The 19,486-nt window shown below is 36.1% G+C and overlaps 1 protein-coding gene across 1 annotated transcript in view; it reads right to left on the bottom strand.

The window, feature by feature from the left end:
• LOC145999987 (cysteine sulfinic acid decarboxylase-like) overlaps nt 1-17,780 on the bottom strand; it is a 69,647-nt gene extending 51,867 nt beyond the window's left edge. The window contains exons 1-3 of the mRNA XM_083137287.1: nt 17,648-17,780; nt 12,243-12,607; nt 7,995-8,223 (exon numbers count right to left, since the gene is read on the bottom strand). Of these exons, the coding sequence (XP_082993413.1) occupies nt 7,995-8,223; nt 12,243-12,559 (546 nt within the window). The 5' untranslated portion in view covers nt 12,560-12,607; nt 17,648-17,780. The remainder of the gene's footprint in view (nt 1-7,994; nt 8,224-12,242; nt 12,608-17,647) is intronic.
• Between the last annotated feature and the right edge of the window lie 1,706 nt (nt 17,781-19,486).

The following is a 19,486-nucleotide window of genomic DNA, read 5'->3' on the forward strand; positions in this document are numbered from 1 at the left end:
TCCACCGGTCGCTCTCTCCACCCCAGAGCCTTTACCGTTCCCTCAGCTTGCACCCTCTTCTGCCATTCTTCTCCGAATGGCCTTTGTATTGTAGGAGCTGTGTTGTTTACGACAGGGAAATTTCTCAGGAACGGGAATTCTGGGTTCACAAATTACGTACTGAAAAGGGAAGTAGGGAAAAAACATCTGAAAGTGTGCGAGAAACAGGGAAATCTGAAGAACATTTGTAAACCAACTCCATGCTAATTCTCATTTTACATTTGCTTCTGTCTTCCTCATCTCTGCTATTTCAACAGAATTTGTCAAAGAGAAAATCTTAAATATTGAAGATGAAGATAATTAAATAAATTAAAATTTAAACTAAAAATTCAAGAAATTACACCGACCTCCATGGTGAAGTGCTTAGCACAGCTCCCTATGATGCCAGAGGTCCAGGGCTTGAATACCGGCCTTGGCATGGGTGCTCTTTGTAAATGTTCCTTCATCTATTTCATCATATCATCACTCATCGCAATTAGCTAAAAGTGGAAGAAAAGCGATGTAAAATAACCTATCTCGATCAATCCAACAGCATGGATTATTTCACTAGCACATTCCTTTCATATTCTATGTTACAGTGTTTTTATTTTTTTATAGGTTTATTATACTTTCTTGTTTTATTATTTGAAATTATAAACGTAGACTAACTGCAATCACAAAAATTAATCAATAGTGGTTGCAACAATAAGGTAAAATTTTCCACACCATAAATCCTGTATGGATGCTGAAGTAAATTTGCAGGGAGACTTCAGGGGTGGGTGGATGAATCAAGGATCAGAGATTACCCTCTTGTTAAAACCAGCATACGCCACTGGAAACAGGGTATTGGAAATTGGAACTTGGAATGTGATGAGTGCGTGGTGAGGAGATAGAACTCATGACAGAAATAAGCAAAAGCTAAACTACAAGATCTAGCAATAACTGAAACTAAAAAGAACAGATGATGGAATCAGAGGGTGGTAATAGATATTGTGTATTCTATTCAGGAATGGACATGAATGAGCTAAAGCAGGAATAGGCATAATCACATCAGAAAAATATTGATGTTTATATAAAAGACTGGCAGTATATAAACGAGAGACTGATGACACTAACCCTAGATACTAATAGTAAAGACTACAAGAGTATTACCTTCATTGCTACATATGGACCAAACGAGGGTGGAACATTGGAAAAGAAGGATTTTCCTATGAACAACTACAGAAAGTAAGAGACAGCAGTGAAGGGAAAAATAGATACTAGGTGATTTAAATGGAAAAATTGTAAGGAAATAAATTGTATTACAGAAGTGATTGGCAAATATGGGAAGGCACATAAAAACAATGATAGAAGAAGGATAATTGATTTGTGTGTCAATGAACTAATAATACTCAACACCAAATTTCAAAGCTAAGACATTCATAAGTAAACAAGAGAAGGGTCTAACATTGATTAATTCTTAGTGCAGAAAACATAATTTAGGAATGCACTTGATGCTGTATAGGTTTTGAATCAGGAAGTGATCATCATGTATTAGTAATGAAAAAAGCAATAACACAAACATTTCGGAAAGGATCAAACACAAAGAATGTAAAAGAGACAATTATTGAAGGATAAAAAGCATAAGGCAAATCCAACAGAAGATACACAAAATAAATGGCTACAAATTCTTCACATGATAGATATGTGGCAAAATTTCAAATGAATTATTCTTGAAGTAGAACAAAAGCATGTGGAAACATGAAAGTAGGAAGACAACAAAAGAGAACACTGTGGTGGAAATAAAAATTCAGAGAACAAGTCAAAAGAAAAAAATAACTCTGGAAGAAATACCTGGACATGAGATTAACTACACGTATGAAGAATATAAGAAACAAAGAACCTTTGTTAAAGAAATGGTAAAGCTATAGAAACAAAAATGTTGGTAAAAATTTGGTAAGAAATTGAAGACGAATATCAATAAGAAACAAAAATTGTTCTACATATCACTAAAGGCTATAAGAAAAAAATAAAAAGTCTCCATTGAAATTTATAAAGAGCAAGAATGACATCTATTAACTGACGAGGACAATATAATGAGATGATGGAAAGAACACTCTGAGGAACTGTTGACCACAGAGGAAGATCAAAATGAGGAAACGGAACAGTGGGAACAAGAAATGAATTTGACAAATGATTAGAAGGAAAAAGAGGAAGATGATCAAACAATGGTTACCATAGGCGAACTGGATGAGGCTCTCAATAAGATGAAGCTAGAAAAGTCAAGATGTTGAGATACAAGGAAATAAAAGGTAAACAAATGCTGCTGCAAGTAATCAACCTGGCATGGAAGGAGAGTAGAATACCAGAGGATTGGCAAGTCAGCATCAAAATACCAACATATAAAAAAAAGAGGCAATAGAAAATGTGAAAACCATAAAGGGTTTTCCTTACTCAGTGTCCTGGGGAAATTTTATGCTTGAATACTGGAATCACATTTAAGAACAAGAATGAAACCCTATCTATACGAGGCTCAGTAGATATTGCACCCTGGGAGAAGTGCACAGGATCTCATTTTCATCATACACCAAATTAGTGAGAAGGCTATAGAGTTTGGGAAAAAAAAAACTGCAAATGGCTTCTTTCATAGACCTAGAAAAGGCCTTTGACAACAGAGACTGGAAAGAAGTGCAATATCTGTTACAGGACAAGCCAGATGAAATGTCTTTACACAGCAAAGTAGAAGAGGATGGATTAAATAAGTAAGTTACCATATTTTTTTGGGTCCAACCCAGGACATATTCGCGATCAACTCGTTACTGCTGAATTTCAGTTGTTATTTTTTTTACAAAAATAAATTGAAATTACTTAAAAGTCTTAACATTTTATTGGAACATTAAACTATAAGTTGCACAAGAAAAAATATTAACATTATTTTCTAAAATCAATCAATTAATTTTCAAATGTTTCATTGAATCAGTGGCGCAGGAACGGGGGGGTACAGGGGTACATTGTACCCCCCTAAATTTTTGAAGGGGGTACTGTACCCCCTAAATCCGTAAATCGAGTTGTACCCCCTGTACCTCCCTTGCTAATTTGACAGCAGACGCAAGGTGCTACAGTTAAAAGAACCTATTTTAAGTTCGCCCAATAAAAAAAGTGTATATTGTTTATAACTTATAGGCCTAAACATTATCTTTATTACCACAGAAATTCAAACCATTGTAAATTTATTCTACTACATTGTGGTTGCTACTAGTTAGTTCATTGACCTAAGTTCGTGGAAACAACTTTAAGGAGATGAAAATAGTTTAAAATGTGTGTGGAACGACGGAATCAGATTTGCTCTCAGACAATCAAGCTGCAGACGAATGCTCCTTTGCGTAAGGAGGAGGGGGGGTACACTTTTCTAAAGAAGTGGTCGCGTCGATTCGAAGATAAGATACAAATCTTCATCAGAAGAGTATATGACTGATCCCATTTTCTTTTGAATATTTAAAATGGAATTTTCCAAAACGAAATACGTACACGAACGAGACGAGACACTACAGACCAACTTGGGGGTACAATGTACTGCTGTACCTCACCCATATTTTTCATAACTTTGTAAGGGGGTGTTTGGAAAACTATACTTAAACCTATATATTGAGAGATTTTGAAAATAGAGTCCCGATTAGCCTATCTGAGCATGAAGTGAATCTAGAATAAATTTTAATAACATCTGAGTGTAAACCGAAACAAAAATAAACACAAACATGAACGAGAAGGACCTCGCCACACAGGAGACGAGATGAGGCTGTGACAATTCTCGACTCATCGCATCGCGATATCATTCCTAGGTGAAATGATTTTTTTTTTTTTTTAGATATTTAAACAGGGTTCAATTTGCGATATTATCAGAGGAGAGAGGAGGGAATTATTTTTACCTATGTATTAGGTATACTTATAATTGGACATTAATTACTTAAAATCAAATGTTGATATCGAATGCAACATAAACAACGCCATTTTAAGTTATACCCTAAATTTAAACTGTAAGAAAATTACATTAGTCAGATGAATGCACGAGATAAATTAAACTCACTGCAGGTTCTATTGGTAGATTTTGAATTGGATTCGCAAGGTCTTTGAGTGAGATGGGAATGTTTGATTAATTTATTTGGTTTATTTTACTTCTCATTTCTGCCACTTTTGCCTAATCGCGAAGTTGAGGATGAGTGATGATATGATGAAATTGATGAATACTCACAAATAACACCCATGCGCAGGCCGGAATTCGAACCTGGGATCTCTGGCGTCTTAGCATGCTAAGCTAACCCCTCCGCCATGGAGGCCGGCGAGGTGGGAATGTGTTTTGGATTTTCTTTGTAGATGCGAAAATATTTAACAGTGACGCGCACATGCTTTTGCTTATATTGAAGTTTACCTTTTTCACATAAACGAGAAATTGACATGTCACTCTAAAATACACGCATGCATCTGCATTTAATACCACTACATACAAAAAGAAGCCTTGGCCGGTTCTTCATATGGTCCACCAAAGATTGAAAAGAAAAAAAACTTTTGAGCATATGGCTTTCATTGCTTCCTCCGAGATCTGAAGAATTTCGGTTTTAGTATATGTAATAATAGTACTTTCAGTGCTTGAAGAGTGTCATTAGGTACAGCTAATTATATAACAAATAAATGCTTTGTCAAATGTTGCACAAATATTTCAAAGTTAGACTTCTTATGAGTTGATCGGGAACCATCTCAAGTCAGTCTTTTTCTTTTTTAATACAACGCCCTACAGATGTCTGAGTAAATACCAAATACATGGCTTCTAAAATACATTGAATGTGGTACACATCTGTCATAAATTGTTTAAAGATATTTTTATGCATAGCTATGGGAATTTAAAATTAGAATGAACTGAAGTGGAACTCTATAAGTATGATATATTCAATAATGTGGTTTCTATATCCAGATGATTATTCCTGGTTGGGGTGGCTCAAGATCCTCCTCACCCCCTTTAATCTCAACCTGCATTAAAATGAATAGCTGTATCTTTTTTCGCAATTTTCACATTTCGAACTCCTGATTTTTTGTTCCGTTAAATTCAAAATGAGCCCAGAACAAGGTTCAGAGCTTTATATGTTTCGGAATTATTATCTCGTCTTAAAATCTGTTTAAACAAACATAAATTCTAAGAAAAAAAAAGAAAAAAAATAGTTATGCAAATTTTGCATTAAATAACAGGACATTCGTGTGTGCTGTTCTAAAATAGAATATTTCCCATGCCTTCACATTATACCTAAGTATCAAGGACGTATTTAGGAGCGGGTCCAGACACTTCCCCGAAAGACTTACCAAGAAGTAAAAGTAAATAATCAAAAAATAATTGTTTAGCATTTGTTATATAATCGATGGTTATTTCCGCTGAACTTATTGGAAGTCAAAGAATTTGGCTCATACGGCTTTGAAAGGTTCCAAAGATTTATGCACACAACTAATGATAATATCCATAAGATATTAATCAGAAACTTTACTTTTCGTTAATTGGATCTAACTTTCGTTTATTATTCAATAAATATTCAATTATTTTTCTATTTGACATTAAATTCCTTGCCAGGGCAGTTGTTTTATGCAAATCTTGGCGATCTTAACTACATGCAAGCTAGATTCTGTTATATCTCTATTCTTTTACTATATTTTACCTATTCACGTAATAACAACAATACAATATTAATTAACTTACATATTTCATTAATATTTTAATTTAATTAAATGTAATTATTATCATTATTATTATTATTTATTATTATTATTATTGCAACAATTGGTTGGATCCCTCGAAATGTATTTCTAGGTGCAGTAGTATGTGTGTTTATAGTATAGGCTATATGGGAGGCTGAATTTTGTACCCCCCCAAATGAAAAACGATCCTGCGCCACTGCATTGAATAATACATTTTCTGATGTTCAGTAAACCTCTCTGTTCTAGGTAGCATTATCTGTTAGTTGACTCAGTTGCACTTTTCACTAGACATGACTTTTTTCAGAAATGGCTAGTTTGCTTTAAAACATCATAAAATTCACATGAAAGTTCTGAATTAATTTTAACATTCAGCAGATGTTTAACAGTGGATACTGGAAGTCTACCTCTTTCTGCTGACCAAATATTCCCCATAATTGAAAATACTCTCTCAACTGGAGCAGATGTTCCAGGCAAAGACATAGCAAACTCAACCATTTTAGAAATGTTGGTACGTACATGAAATATCAGTCTTTTGAAACATCTTAAAAATTGCTTGCCTTGACCACCAAGACACTCAAGGAAGTATGAAAATGGAACCACTCGGAAGTTGATATCTCGAAGAAAGAAAAGGTATAATCGATTCTTGCCGGTCATAAATTCTGGTCGTGAATATTCAATACCGGTAACTATTTTCATGTTCAGATTCTGAAAAACCCAGACATCACCCAGGACAGCACTAAAGAACCAAGATTGTCCGAGCTAATTCTAATTCCGGACGTATGGTAAGCCTAGTTACATACAGTGGCGTACGCAAGGGGGGGGGGGTTACCAGGTTTTAACCCCCCCCTAAACTTTAGAAATATTATGGAAAATGCTGTAGAAAAAAATTAAAAATAGCTAATTTATCAGTCAAAGATATGCGACAGTTATAATAATAATAATAATAATAATAATAATAATAATAATAATAATAATAATTTGAATGATTATTTCTACGCAGCATGAAGAAAAACACAACATTCCAAACACAATCTAAGCGGCCACAAAGTTCAATTTTGCAATTTTTTTTTTGCAAAAAGTTGCGCAGTGACTCTCACGAGAATTAAGAAAATGCCTTGCTTCGTCGCAGTGTGCCGATCTTATTGCAAACGTTCTTCCCGGTACTGATTTCACATCCCCTTGTGAATTCTCAAGTGATGCTGAGTCTACATTCACATTATTAAATAATGTTGAAGAAGTGCTTTGTGAATCACCTAGAAGTGATAAATGTGTTGGAATGTCTATAAACTTACTTTTCAACGAAAACACAGACTCATTGGAATTTAGCAACATGTATTCTCGCGCTTCATCATCCTGGGTGAGTTCCATAGGTAAAAGTAATGTAAATTTTCCTGTGCATATAGCACCGTGCCATGAAGGCACACGTAGTGGTGTGGTGAGCCCAACATATTCTCGATCTCGGCCATTTTGCAGGTGATGTGATCAGCACCATGCTCCGGCAGACTTTATCCCTCAGGGTTGCTCTCAGGTACCCATTGATATGAGGCTGGGTGCGGAGACTAGCCTGGATAAATTCCAACAATTTCCGGGAATCGAACCCGGATCTCCCACGAGGTTGTCAGACTAGACCACCGCAGTTCCTTGAATGAGTTTCATATTTTGATTATTTCAATAAATTTAATATATTTGATTGTTTTTATGGATTTTCTTCACACTTAAAATGTCTCACCTATCATATACAAATATCCGTTGACTAGACAATTATTTCGTAACAAAGAAACAAAAAAAAATATAATTTTGTTCTATAGCTTTCATAAATATATTTAATGTAGATCTTTACTACTTAATAATATTAGTGATATAAGTAGTAACAGCAGCTGCACTAGCAGTACTTATTACTAGTAATTAAACTAATTAATTAATTATAAGTATTATTAATTATGATTATTAATTAATTAAAGTATAATAAAGCAATGGTAATGTGAAATTGTAGAAAGTTTTCGAAATAACACCCCCCTTGATGAAATCCTGCATACGCTACTGGTTACATATACAATTCTAGTAATTAATATATTCAAATTTCTGTGATCAAAACTGTGGAAACTGAAATACTTTCTTCACATTATAGCAATAACACTTAAAACTTTAATAAAAAAAATCTCAAATTATAATAGCACGAACTTATTGCTAGTTAGAAATGTGTTTGTGTTGTTGAGTTTAATTCCAAAATGAAAATGAAACTACTCACATGATGTACTAACCTTTATCTTTGGCATGTGCTTAAACCTTGCTAAATTAATAGCATACCCATTTGCAACAGAACCACCAGGGCAAAAAATTCCATCACCTTCTTCAAATCCAATCATTTTCCGCATTTCAGCTAACACTGTGACCTCAAGAAGTGTAAAAACAGGAGCAACTTCATATGTGTACATACTAGTGTTCAAAGCATCTGTAACCCACTGGCCTGCTAGACCATATGGATCAACACTGAAATGAAAATAGTAATTCAAATGCATTAAAAAAATATTCTGCAAATTGGTAGGAAAAAGATAGTACTGAAGTTACAATGTGCCATTTATCTGTCACTAAGCATATTAATTGGGACTAATGCATTAACAAAATAATACTCTTGAACATGGATGTCGCCACAAATCCTTGTAAGTGGGGGTCAAGTCATTGAAGAAACTTTAAGAGTAGAAATAATAATAAAAATGTTTATTATTATCATGATTACAATTATAATTACACAATAAAGGCTATCATAATCTAATAAACAACATTCATTGCAAATTATTATTATTATGTCCTTGGGGAAAATATTCTACTTCTACTTGATCCACTTAAATTAGTGAATATCCGTCAGAACTCTTTTGCATTATCTTTTTACATTCATACAGTTAGTGTACTGAAATGCATAGTTATTCTCTTTTGTTATTGACCTTTAGAAACCTCATTGAAGAAAAATTTTAAAAGTTAAGGGGAAATTATTTAGCCACTATGGTTATGTTGTTCATTCTCTCGCATAAAACTCTGATTTTTAGATTTTTTAATATTGTGGAACTTTTTATTCTTTAGGTTAAATGGTAAAAGGTAAATGTAAAGTGTTCCCCTGTGCATAGCACCACGCCATGAAGGCGTATAGGGGGTGTGGGGGTAACGCCCCACACTTTCTTGATCCGGTCGTGAATGGGGGTGATGTGATCAGCATCACGCCCCTGACCACCTTTACCCCCCAGGGTTTCCCCCAGGTACCCATGTTATTCGACGCTGGGTAAATATAATCTAGTTCCTGTATTTTACACTCATTTTTTTGATGTAATGCACAGTTTGAATTTCCTTCTGTAAGGCACCAATATTGTGGTCCCGTTTTACCCATGTTCTGCACTCCTTATTTCACTTTCCTCGATTGGCAAATAAGGATATTATTTATGGGAAGTGTTAAGGAAAAGGCCTCAAATGAAAAAACTGAAGGAACAGTTCATTCTGCAAAATTCCCAATAAATTTAGTATCGAGATTATCCTCGTCAACAGAGAAGAAACTCAAATATTTTAAGAAAATTGACAAAAAAGTATGTCAAAATTATTTGAAGTGATTTTTGGTATCCCTTGTTTTACAGGTTTCACGACTTGGAAGAGAGCGATATCAATATCTCACTAGGCTCATTATTTATTTTACAGAACACAAAAATATTTGCATTGTATTTTGCATAACTGTGACTATCTTTCTTTCTAGGGTCTCCCATGTTCAATGCTAAAAAAATATTTAAATATTGGAAAAGGATGTCTGAATTCCCACCCCCATCCACTATATTTTGTTCAATTTGATTTGATCTTGCTCAGGATAGAGACAAATGGAAGGCCTGTGTTGCTGCAGCCATAAACCTTCAGGTTTAAGAAGGCTAGAGAGTGAGTGAGTTAGTTAGATACTGGTTTAGAGCACTTACTTTCCTTCAGAAGCTTATATTGAAAAAGATAAGTCAACAAGTAACATTGGTGCCATTGTGATGTGAAGCAATGTGCTTTGCTTGTTGCCATACAAAATCACATTTTTGAATTAACTTTCCTTGCAAATTCACCGTGAAGTTATCATTCACTAGTAAGGGTGTACAGAAGAAAGGGGCTGATGGGGCTGCAAATTCACCAAGTGCATGAGTGAAAAAAAATTAGAAAAATTTGGGGATATGTGAAAATAATAGGTATAGTATGAAATTAACATCTAAGTAGTTATTTTGGTGCAAGAATTTTGTTTGAATTAGTCATTCAACTTGTAGCCTGTTTTCAGTCCCCCTTGGTTCACATAAGCCTAATTCGTATCTTTCTTCTTTGCTTTCCATGTTCCCTACATAGACATCTCATTGGCCAAGATAGTTTAGTGGTACACTCACAATCTAGTCACTGAGGATGATGGGTTCAAGTCTGAGCCTAGCATAAATGTTCCTTTAATGAATTTCTTTGTAATCATAATTCATCCTAATCATTGAATTTAGCCAAAAGTGGCCGAAAGTGATGTAAAATGAGAAAAATGCAAATAGAAAGAACGTTCAGCATTCACAGTATAATTTTAGTCTACACTGCCATAGTTCTCAATAGATTTCTTGTGGTGTTTGAAATGTAGAATTTTTGAATCTTTATATATATATATATATATATATATATATCGGTGCTATTATCTGTCTCTCTAGAGTTTGGAAGATACATACATGAAACGTCTACACATCTACATGGGATATGTCGATTCATTGTGTTTGCAAGCACTTGTGTTTCGCAATGCATTTCATACCTTGAAGATAGTTAAAGGGTTGGGGGACAGGTGTACCCCTTGTGCATATGTATGTTACAGAAAGCCAAAGAGAATCTTTTCATCATTGTCACCAGAAAAGCTTCAAGACACTCTTAGAGCATTGGCGTATTATATAAATTATATATAGAGCACCTTCCCCCTCCAAGTGCCAAAAATTAGACACCAGAGGGGGAAATTCCCCCTCACACCAGCTTCAAATACCACCCTGAATTAATATGTATTCATTCAGTTGTATATGGTTCATTCAAATGAAAAGGTCCATTTTATTGTTTTCTGAAAAAGCATTTTATGCGAGACAGTAATTTCATGTGTTTTGTATACCCACAGGTATATGTGACGTTTTAGTAATGAGTCCTCTGCGCATGTGCAAGTGTGTCCAGGTAGCACGTGTCCGTTATCTAATCATCTTCACTTTCTTCCCCCCAGGTGGAATGCTGTGCTGAAAAATGGAGCTGCCATTAAGAGACATGTCAAAGGAAGAACAGCGGGATGTCATTCGGTTTCTTCATGCCAAAGGAGTATATCCAGCGGACATTCATAGGAGAATGAAAGTTGTGTATGAAAACTGTGTATCGGACAAAACAGTGAGAAAATGGTGTAGGTGTTTTCGTGGTGGACGAAACACATTGAAGGATGCTGCTCGGCCGAGATAGTTGAAAAATCGCATTCCTGACTGGACAGTGGCTGCTATTGACAACCTTATTCAAGAAGACAGACGAATATCCCTGGCAGCCATTAGCGAACAAGTGAACGTGTCATTGGGTAGTGTGCATGACATTGTGAGGCACAGACTGGGTTACAGGGAAGTGTGCGCACAATGGGTGCCAAAGTGTTTGTCAGAGGAACAAAAAATGTGCAGAATGGGAATGTCATTGGCTCATTTGATGTGATACAGGAATGAAGGTGAGGACTTTATCAGCAAAATCATTGCTGGAGATGAATTCATCTGCCCGTATTACCAGCCAGAATCAAGGAGGGACAGTATGGAATGGAAGCATACAGGATCACCAAAACCAAAGAAAAGCAAGTCACAACCTAAAGTCGGCAAACTTACAATGACAGTATTTTTCGATGACCAAGGGCCACTGCTAGTGGAGTTCCTTCTGGAGGGACACACAATTAACGCAAACACGTACTGTGAAACATTGCATCGTCTACGGACATCAATCAAGAATAAACGTCGAGGAAAACTCAGCAAAGGCATCATTTTACTCCAGGACAATGCTCGTCCCCATACAGCCAGACAGATACAGAATCTGTTGCAATCATTCCATTGGGAAGTGCATACAGTCCTGTCTTGAGTCCATGTGATTTTCACATTTTCGGACCTATGAAGAAACACCTCGGAGGACGACGCTTTGCCTTGAGTCCTGAGCTGCAGGAAGCTGTCAGGTAATGGTTTCATTCCCAGCACAAGGACTTCTTCTACCAAGGAATTCATAACCTTGTTTCAAAGTGGGACCAGTGTCTTGCCTCATAGGGTGAATATGTGTAGCCAACTACTGTAATAAAGTTTCTGCAAGGAAATGGACCTTTTCATTTGAATGCACCAAGTACATGCACAATATGACAATTTGAAGCTTTTGTAAAAGTTGATTAGATGCTAATAAAGCAAATCGAATCAGGGAGGGGGAAATTAATTTGTGATCTGAATTTTTCTTCTTCTGAAAACACCACTGTTTACAAGTGTAATATGTAGCCTTACCAGGAAAACAGCTGATTTATGAAATATGGATTGCCAGTTTTCACACTATATCTAATAGTGTCTCCAACAATTTGCAAGAGATCACTTTGCGAGGAAGGTTGCTCCTTCAGCTTCAAATCAAGGACCTGGCTCAGTTCTTCTGGTTCACGCCAGACAATAACCGGGTTTCCACGCTTGCACCCACCAAACACAGCTTCCTCCAAAAGATATGCAGATACGTCCTTCAGGAAATTGCCATGAAGGTTTTTATCTGGAGTACTGAGAAACCATTCAGGGTCATTATAGGATGCGGAATTTTCAGCCGTTGCAGAAAACATTCTTCTTTTTCTGTTTTGGGTCTTCACAATTGTTGATTACAGGAACCTCTGCAACAAGGTAAATATAAAAATTAAAAAAAGTTTTTATTAGTACAGAGATTCTATAGCTGTTACTCATTTACAAATTATTCTTAGAAAGAAATAATGAGATGAATTCTCAACTTCATGATAATGATAAGTAGGACTCAGGTTTTTATGTAATTACATATACCCAAGCAATTACAATGTCAGGAATGAAATGATATACATGAATTTAATGTTACAATTTTAACATGTTTAACACACACACACATATATATATTAGTGTTTATATATATATATATATATATATATATATATATATATATATATGGATAAAAGCAAGGAGGGCCAAAAGGGCTAAGTAAAAATCAAATAAGGTAAAAGGAAACACTCACCGGACAGTAGGAAAATTCAAAATTTTCGCTAATTTATAGCATCATCAGTGTGAGAAGGCGAAAATTTTGAATTTTCCTACTGTCCGGTGAGTGTTTCCTTTTACCTTATTTGATTTTTATATATATATATATATATATATATATATATATATATATATATATATATATATATATATATATATATATATAAGCACCCGCATCGTAACAGTGCCGCCACCCATTGACTGCAGTTCCCAGATCAGATGAAGGTGCATCTACTTTATTAAATTTGAATTCTACGTATGATACATTGAATTTGCAAACTTTATAGGTTTATAGGTTACACGAGCTAAGTGTAGTAAGGGTACATCATGGCATACAGACCTGTTCAAATTACAAACTACTGCCTGATTATCACAATAGAGATGAATTACATATGGGTAACAAAAAAATTGAAGCCACTATAGCTGCCAAAAATTCCATGAAGAAAATGTCCTGAGATTCATCCCATGTATACACAAATAACTCTGCACCGTCTCCAAACACCGATATACTGGTGTGTTAATCATTCAAGATATGTGCTAAAACCAGTGCTTGAAGTGAGGGGAGATGTGGGAAGATTGGTTTCCAGTGCTCAAAGTGGAAAACCTATGGGAGGGGATTGCATGATGGGATTAGCATGGGGACAATGCTGCAGATGGAATGATGTCTTGTAAATTACCCTAGCTGGGGAATGCTTTAAAAACTTTCTTAACTACAGGATAGCATCCCCTTATGACCCCAACCACATTGAGCACAGTTGGTTTCCCCCAGCTTGGAAAATTTATGTAAAACCTCCCCCCAGCTGCCTCACTGTCACTGTTTCAAACTGCCTTCATTAACACAGATGCTATTATAAATGCTGTAACTTGTGATAATGCAGTGGTTCTTCGAAATTAATCATAAAAAACTGGAACGTGGAAATGCGGAACTTTACCTAAACAACACCCTAACATCATTTACTGCATCAAAGCATGAATAATGGTGACATGCCACTTTCAAAATAAAGTAACTTATAACCGTTCTTAGTAACAGAAAATAACTTATAACCGTTCTTAGTAACAGAAAGTAATTGGCATGGACAAAGGGGCCTAAAATACATGCTGGTAGTGGTACCAGCTGGAAGATCTGATTTAACATTTTGTTCAAATTGTGGGTGTAATCATTGCCAAGAATGTTTGTGGAAGATTCAGGCACTGATTTCTGTGTGTGTGTATGTGTGTGTGTTTGTGGGGGGGGGATTAAGTCCTGGGCCTGCATTTGGGGCCTTCACTTTGGGGAAATTGCTTTGAAAAGGACTGTAAAGTGAAAGAAGATGAAAAATTTTAATGTGGTAAATTTATAAATACTGTAACTAACCATCTGACTTAATTTGGCCTAAAAGTTACAACTGAAATTATATGTAGGGAGACCTCACAATGATGTTAGTCCTAGGCCTCCTCATAGATAGCTGAGGAGCAAGACATTGCAGGCATGCCCAAGGAGGGGTTAGTGGGGTCAAAACCCTCTCTTTGGCTCAGTATTACTACAAGAAGAAAAGAAGAATGTCAAAGGCAGTACAAGCTGGCTAAATGAAGGCTGACTGACTACTAAAAAAAAGTATATGTACCCACTACCTTTCGAAAATTCTGGGCACATTACTGATTGCAGGTAAACTACTCGTATGTAGTTCCAAAATTGGGGAGAATTAAAGGTTCATATACTCAAAGTTGTTAAACAATTGCAAACAGAATATTTATACCAATGGGGAAACATTGAATGTTCTAATCATGATCTTGCCTTTACTACCCTGAAAAGAACATTTTGCTTATTTTTTTTTGTTTGCTCCAAACTTGAAATTTCATGTAAGTAAGAAATCATGTTTTAATTATTTTCCCCCTCACAAGTCTATTTTTATACTAGTGTTGTTTGATACTGTTGGCAACTAGTAATAAACATTCAATTAATGTAGCATCTACAGCCACTGGTGTACGTAGAGGAACTCGTGACGAACTCGGGAAAAACCAGAATGGTAAATGCAAACCCCCGTTAAATTGATCAGCTCCGGCATTCATCTACATCTAATGAGGAGAAATGTCTTCAACGGGACCATAAGGAACTCACAAGAACACCTATGTCTGGATTCGAACCCAGGACCCCTGGCGTTTTAGCGCACTGTGCTAACATCTCCGCTACGGAGGTCAGCAAATATTTTTACCATCAATATCAAGATATAACTGCATCACTATTACTAATTTTCTGTATTATTTCTGATAATTTTTGTGTATCGCATCTGGTATCCCAGTCACGTGTTGAAAATGTTCAAGTCACTATTGCCTATTGGAATAATTTGACGATCAGATATTACTATATCAATTCCTGAAAATAGCACTCGCTTACTTTAAAATTATTCTGCATACTTAGCCTACACTTTAATAATATTTGTATTGATACTTACAAATTGACAAACAGGTTTTCAACGACTAACTTTTGTGGACCGAAAGTTCCTTCCAATCAATCACTCGCACTTCATAACTACTGGTCTTTCAGACTTCTGGGACGAACATGACTGCAATTTTGTTAACCTTCCGATTGGCGTATTTGGCTATTAACGCTCCATCCGCTGGTCAAAATTGAACTTCAATTGACGAAGATTGGGGAATGGTTTCGAACAATGCTCTTCAATGAGTAACTGACATGGTCTTCAGTCTTCTTCAAGGTCTCTTGTCGCTTTCTAATGACACATTTTCTGTGCGTTCATAATGCATTCGTATTTTGTTCCTCTGTCTATTAAACTCGAGGAAATTGTAAATGTGCGTGTCTGTCGACTTATATAGGATTTCTTTCTTTTCTTTTTTTTATCTTAAATAAGAGCACGTTTACAAAAACTATTCATATCTTGCATGCTCATGGACGTCCGCAGGATTTTTTCCAGGGAGGGGCAAGGAAGGTATTTTTTTCCAGGGGGGGGCCAACGAAGACAAATTTTCCCCAAAAATAGTGTTGTTCCCTAAAAAACATTGCTTTAATTTGAATTTATGGTGTTCATGCAATAATTAACACATATTATTGTGGCTAAAATGAAATTATGTGTGTGAAATACATATTTTTTGGTTGACTTTCACTTTCCAGGGGGGGGCCACGGCCCCCCCTTGCCCCCCCTTCCGGACGCCCATGTGCATGCTTCAGCAGCTTAGTGGATAGATTCAAGTTGAAGCCATCGGCATTTTAAACTTTGTTTCCATGTCATGGCATGGCATGGATCAACACGGTTAGATATAATGAAGGTGATGTGATCAGCACTACGCTTCGGTCGCATTTACCTCTTGGTTCCAGGTAGCCACTTATTAGAGCCGCTCTATGCAGGGATATTCTCGGACAAATTCCCACCTCGAGAATCGAATACGGGTCTGCCCTCCTGACAGTCCAACCCCTCACCGACTACACCATCGCGCCTCCCGAACAATATTTAAGAAATATTAAACAATTAAATTTGAAATAACAATAATAATACAACAAAATATAGGTAAAACAAAGCTACAAAACAGTTGTATTATTCAATAAAGAATCACATTTTTATAGTTTAAAGTACATTTCTTTATCTTCTTATCATTCCATTGTGTGCTGTGTAGAGTAAGTTCGAGCGTTTTGAATTTTTGTTCTAATTCCACTTTATACACAGAAAGGCTAATCGGGATTGGACCTATTGTCGAACCACTATGTGCCTCCACCGGGTACCGAACCCTTGATTACAAGGCAATGACGTTATACTACACCATCGAAGAGACCCCCCTTGGATAATTGTATTGAAGATGAAAAATACCATGACGATTCGTCTCCATCATTCACCCCAAGTGACTACTTACCATAGCCAAGTACAATTGTATTTGTTTAACAACAGATTTTTGGTATAGAGTGCTTGAAGTTTTCATTGTTTCGAGTAAATGAAGATAAGAGATATTCTCATTTCATGAACGGTATTGATGTATACGATATATTGTTAGGGGAGGCTAAGGATAGTTTTTTTGTTTGGTAAGATTAATTTAATTTGGGGGATTTCGGGTACACCTCCCCCCCCCCCCCAGGATCCAGTAACTGTTTGAGTTAGGTACAACTGTCCGTGCAGAAACTCATGGACCAGCCTTATTATACTGATGGGACATGGAAAGAAAAATGAAATTTGTTGGATGAGAGAATTGAAATAGCTATACCGAGATTTGTCATTTACTAGTTAAGTTGAAATACATTGGTCTCAGTGACTCTTTGCATGAAAAAATAAATTAATAATGTGCATAATGAAACAGAGAATGGATGGCAGTCATTGTAAAAATATATTATTTTGTGTCACGTAAATGGAAAAATAAATCTTCAAGGACTATGCTGTGATCAAGATATTCTGTTCTGATCTAGGATCAGCTATTACACTAAACACTAGCATACATCTTTCTGAAGGGAAGAGCAAGCAGGTAAATTGTATGGTTTAATATACTGTCAAGAAAGTGAAATATAGATCTACTCATAATTCTGCAGTATGTCGAAATAAATACCTTCAAATTTCATAAAAAAAACTAATTTCAATTACTCACTGCTGCAATCTCACCAACGGTAATCTTACATTTTGAGCATATTGTGAAGCATATTGAGTATTAAATTTACAACCAGAAATATAACTTACCACAAAAGAGTTAAGTTATCATCTTTGCGTTCAAAACAACCTTGCATGCTCATAAATCCCTCATAGGCTATTTATAAACACGTGAAATACACAACTACACATTAAACAACATATAATTCTAATAATCTTGACATATTTCGCGTTAATTGTAGTGTTTCACACAAGATATGTATATGATAGGCGAATCCATCGTGAATTTCGAAAATCTTGCGGATTTGATAGAACGTTTAAAAATACGTCTTTAGGGACCAATGGCATGCAAAGAAATTTCATAAGAGCTTGGCAAAGTTTGTTTCAAGTTCTCTTTATGTACAGATAGAGAGAAGAAATTTCATAGCAGGAAAAGGAGGGAGGGGGGTTATGAACGTAATGTAAAATGAGGTCATGACTGCTACTGACTATTTGTCAGCGTCTATAGTCTATTAAGCTCCTGCTCCTGTGTATGCTACAGCCATAGGCGCCCATAAGAGGTGGCAATGGGGCCAAGCCCCCTTCTGGAAAATGAATGCCAACATATAATTATGTATTTCACACATATAATGTCAATTCTTTCACAATTTATGTTAATTGTTATAAGGGCGTTGCAGACACATGATAACCTCAAACTGACGGAATGTTTTTTGAGGGGGCAATGCTATAATGGGGGGAAATGCCTCGTTTGCCGCCCCCGCTCTGAAAAAAAATACCTTGTTTGCACCTCCCTGAAAAATATCCTACGAAAGTCATGGTTATCATCTCTTCAATGAACTGATGCACGCTGAAACAAAGAAAAGTAAGCTCCCGCTTTAACCCTTATATAATGTTATATAATAATCTCATTTTGTGGTTAGCTAATTGAGTTAATATGTCCCAGTGTTTGGAAGTAACTAGTTACAAGTAACAGTTACTTTTTTTAGAAAATGTATCTGTAACTAGTTACTTTTAAAAGTGAGTAACTGTAACTGAGTTACTTTTTACGACAGAAGTAACGTTTTAACAGTTACTTTAAGACACTTAAATTGCTATGTTAAGTGTCATAAATTATTGGCGATTTAGGACTTAAAGTGAGCCTGAATTCAGTTTCTGCTGCGATATAAAAGCCCATCCTTTGATATATTAATTCCTGCAAACAATAGATGAATAGGAAAGGAGAAAGTTGTTCCTGCCGATGGGCAGTTGATAGGTTCCAGCCAGGTGCCAGGAATTTCAAGGTTTATCGTGTTTCATCTTTCGTTTGGTAGACTTGAATTCCAAAGCGGTAAGCACACTTCGGAAGAGGGGTGGATTTCCCAAAAGTGGGAAGATAAGCTTCTAGGATGAGAATTCCTTCCTACTGCCGACAGTTTGCCATTGTCAGTTATGTACTGTGAAGTGTTTCTTGTTTCTGTAGTTTGTTCCTCTGTGGTGTTCCTCTGTGCCCTTCCTTATAACTTCCCACTTCTGTAAGTAGCATCCAATAGTTTATTTTCTTTGCTATAATATCGGATTAAACTGAAAAGGGACGTAGAGGGAGATTATTTCCGCAACATCTTTGGCTGTTATGCATTTGAAGCTTCGGAACGAGTCACAACTCTCGAAGCAGCCAATCAACCATGCGAGCCGCTGACGTTATCTCAACCAAGAACCTATCGCTAAGCCCTTTGCTCAGGCTCTGCACACCCACTAGGCTCGCTAGACAGACTCGCTCAGTCTGCTGGAGATGTTCCGAAAGTAATTAGACTCTACCGCAATATTTCAGTGTTATTACGAAAGAGTTGTACGGTACTGGTACTATGAACGAAACTGAAGAAGACGAGAGCTAGCAAGTGTGCATATGAATGGAAAACAATGTAATTGTTTCCACGTGATTTTATTTATCTC

This window comes from Lepisma saccharinum, chromosome 16 (assembly GCF_977018435.1).
Source record: "Lepisma saccharinum chromosome 16, izLepSacc3.1, whole genome shotgun sequence".
Lineage (NCBI taxonomy): Eukaryota > Metazoa > Arthropoda > Insecta > Zygentoma > Lepismatidae > Lepisma > Lepisma saccharinum.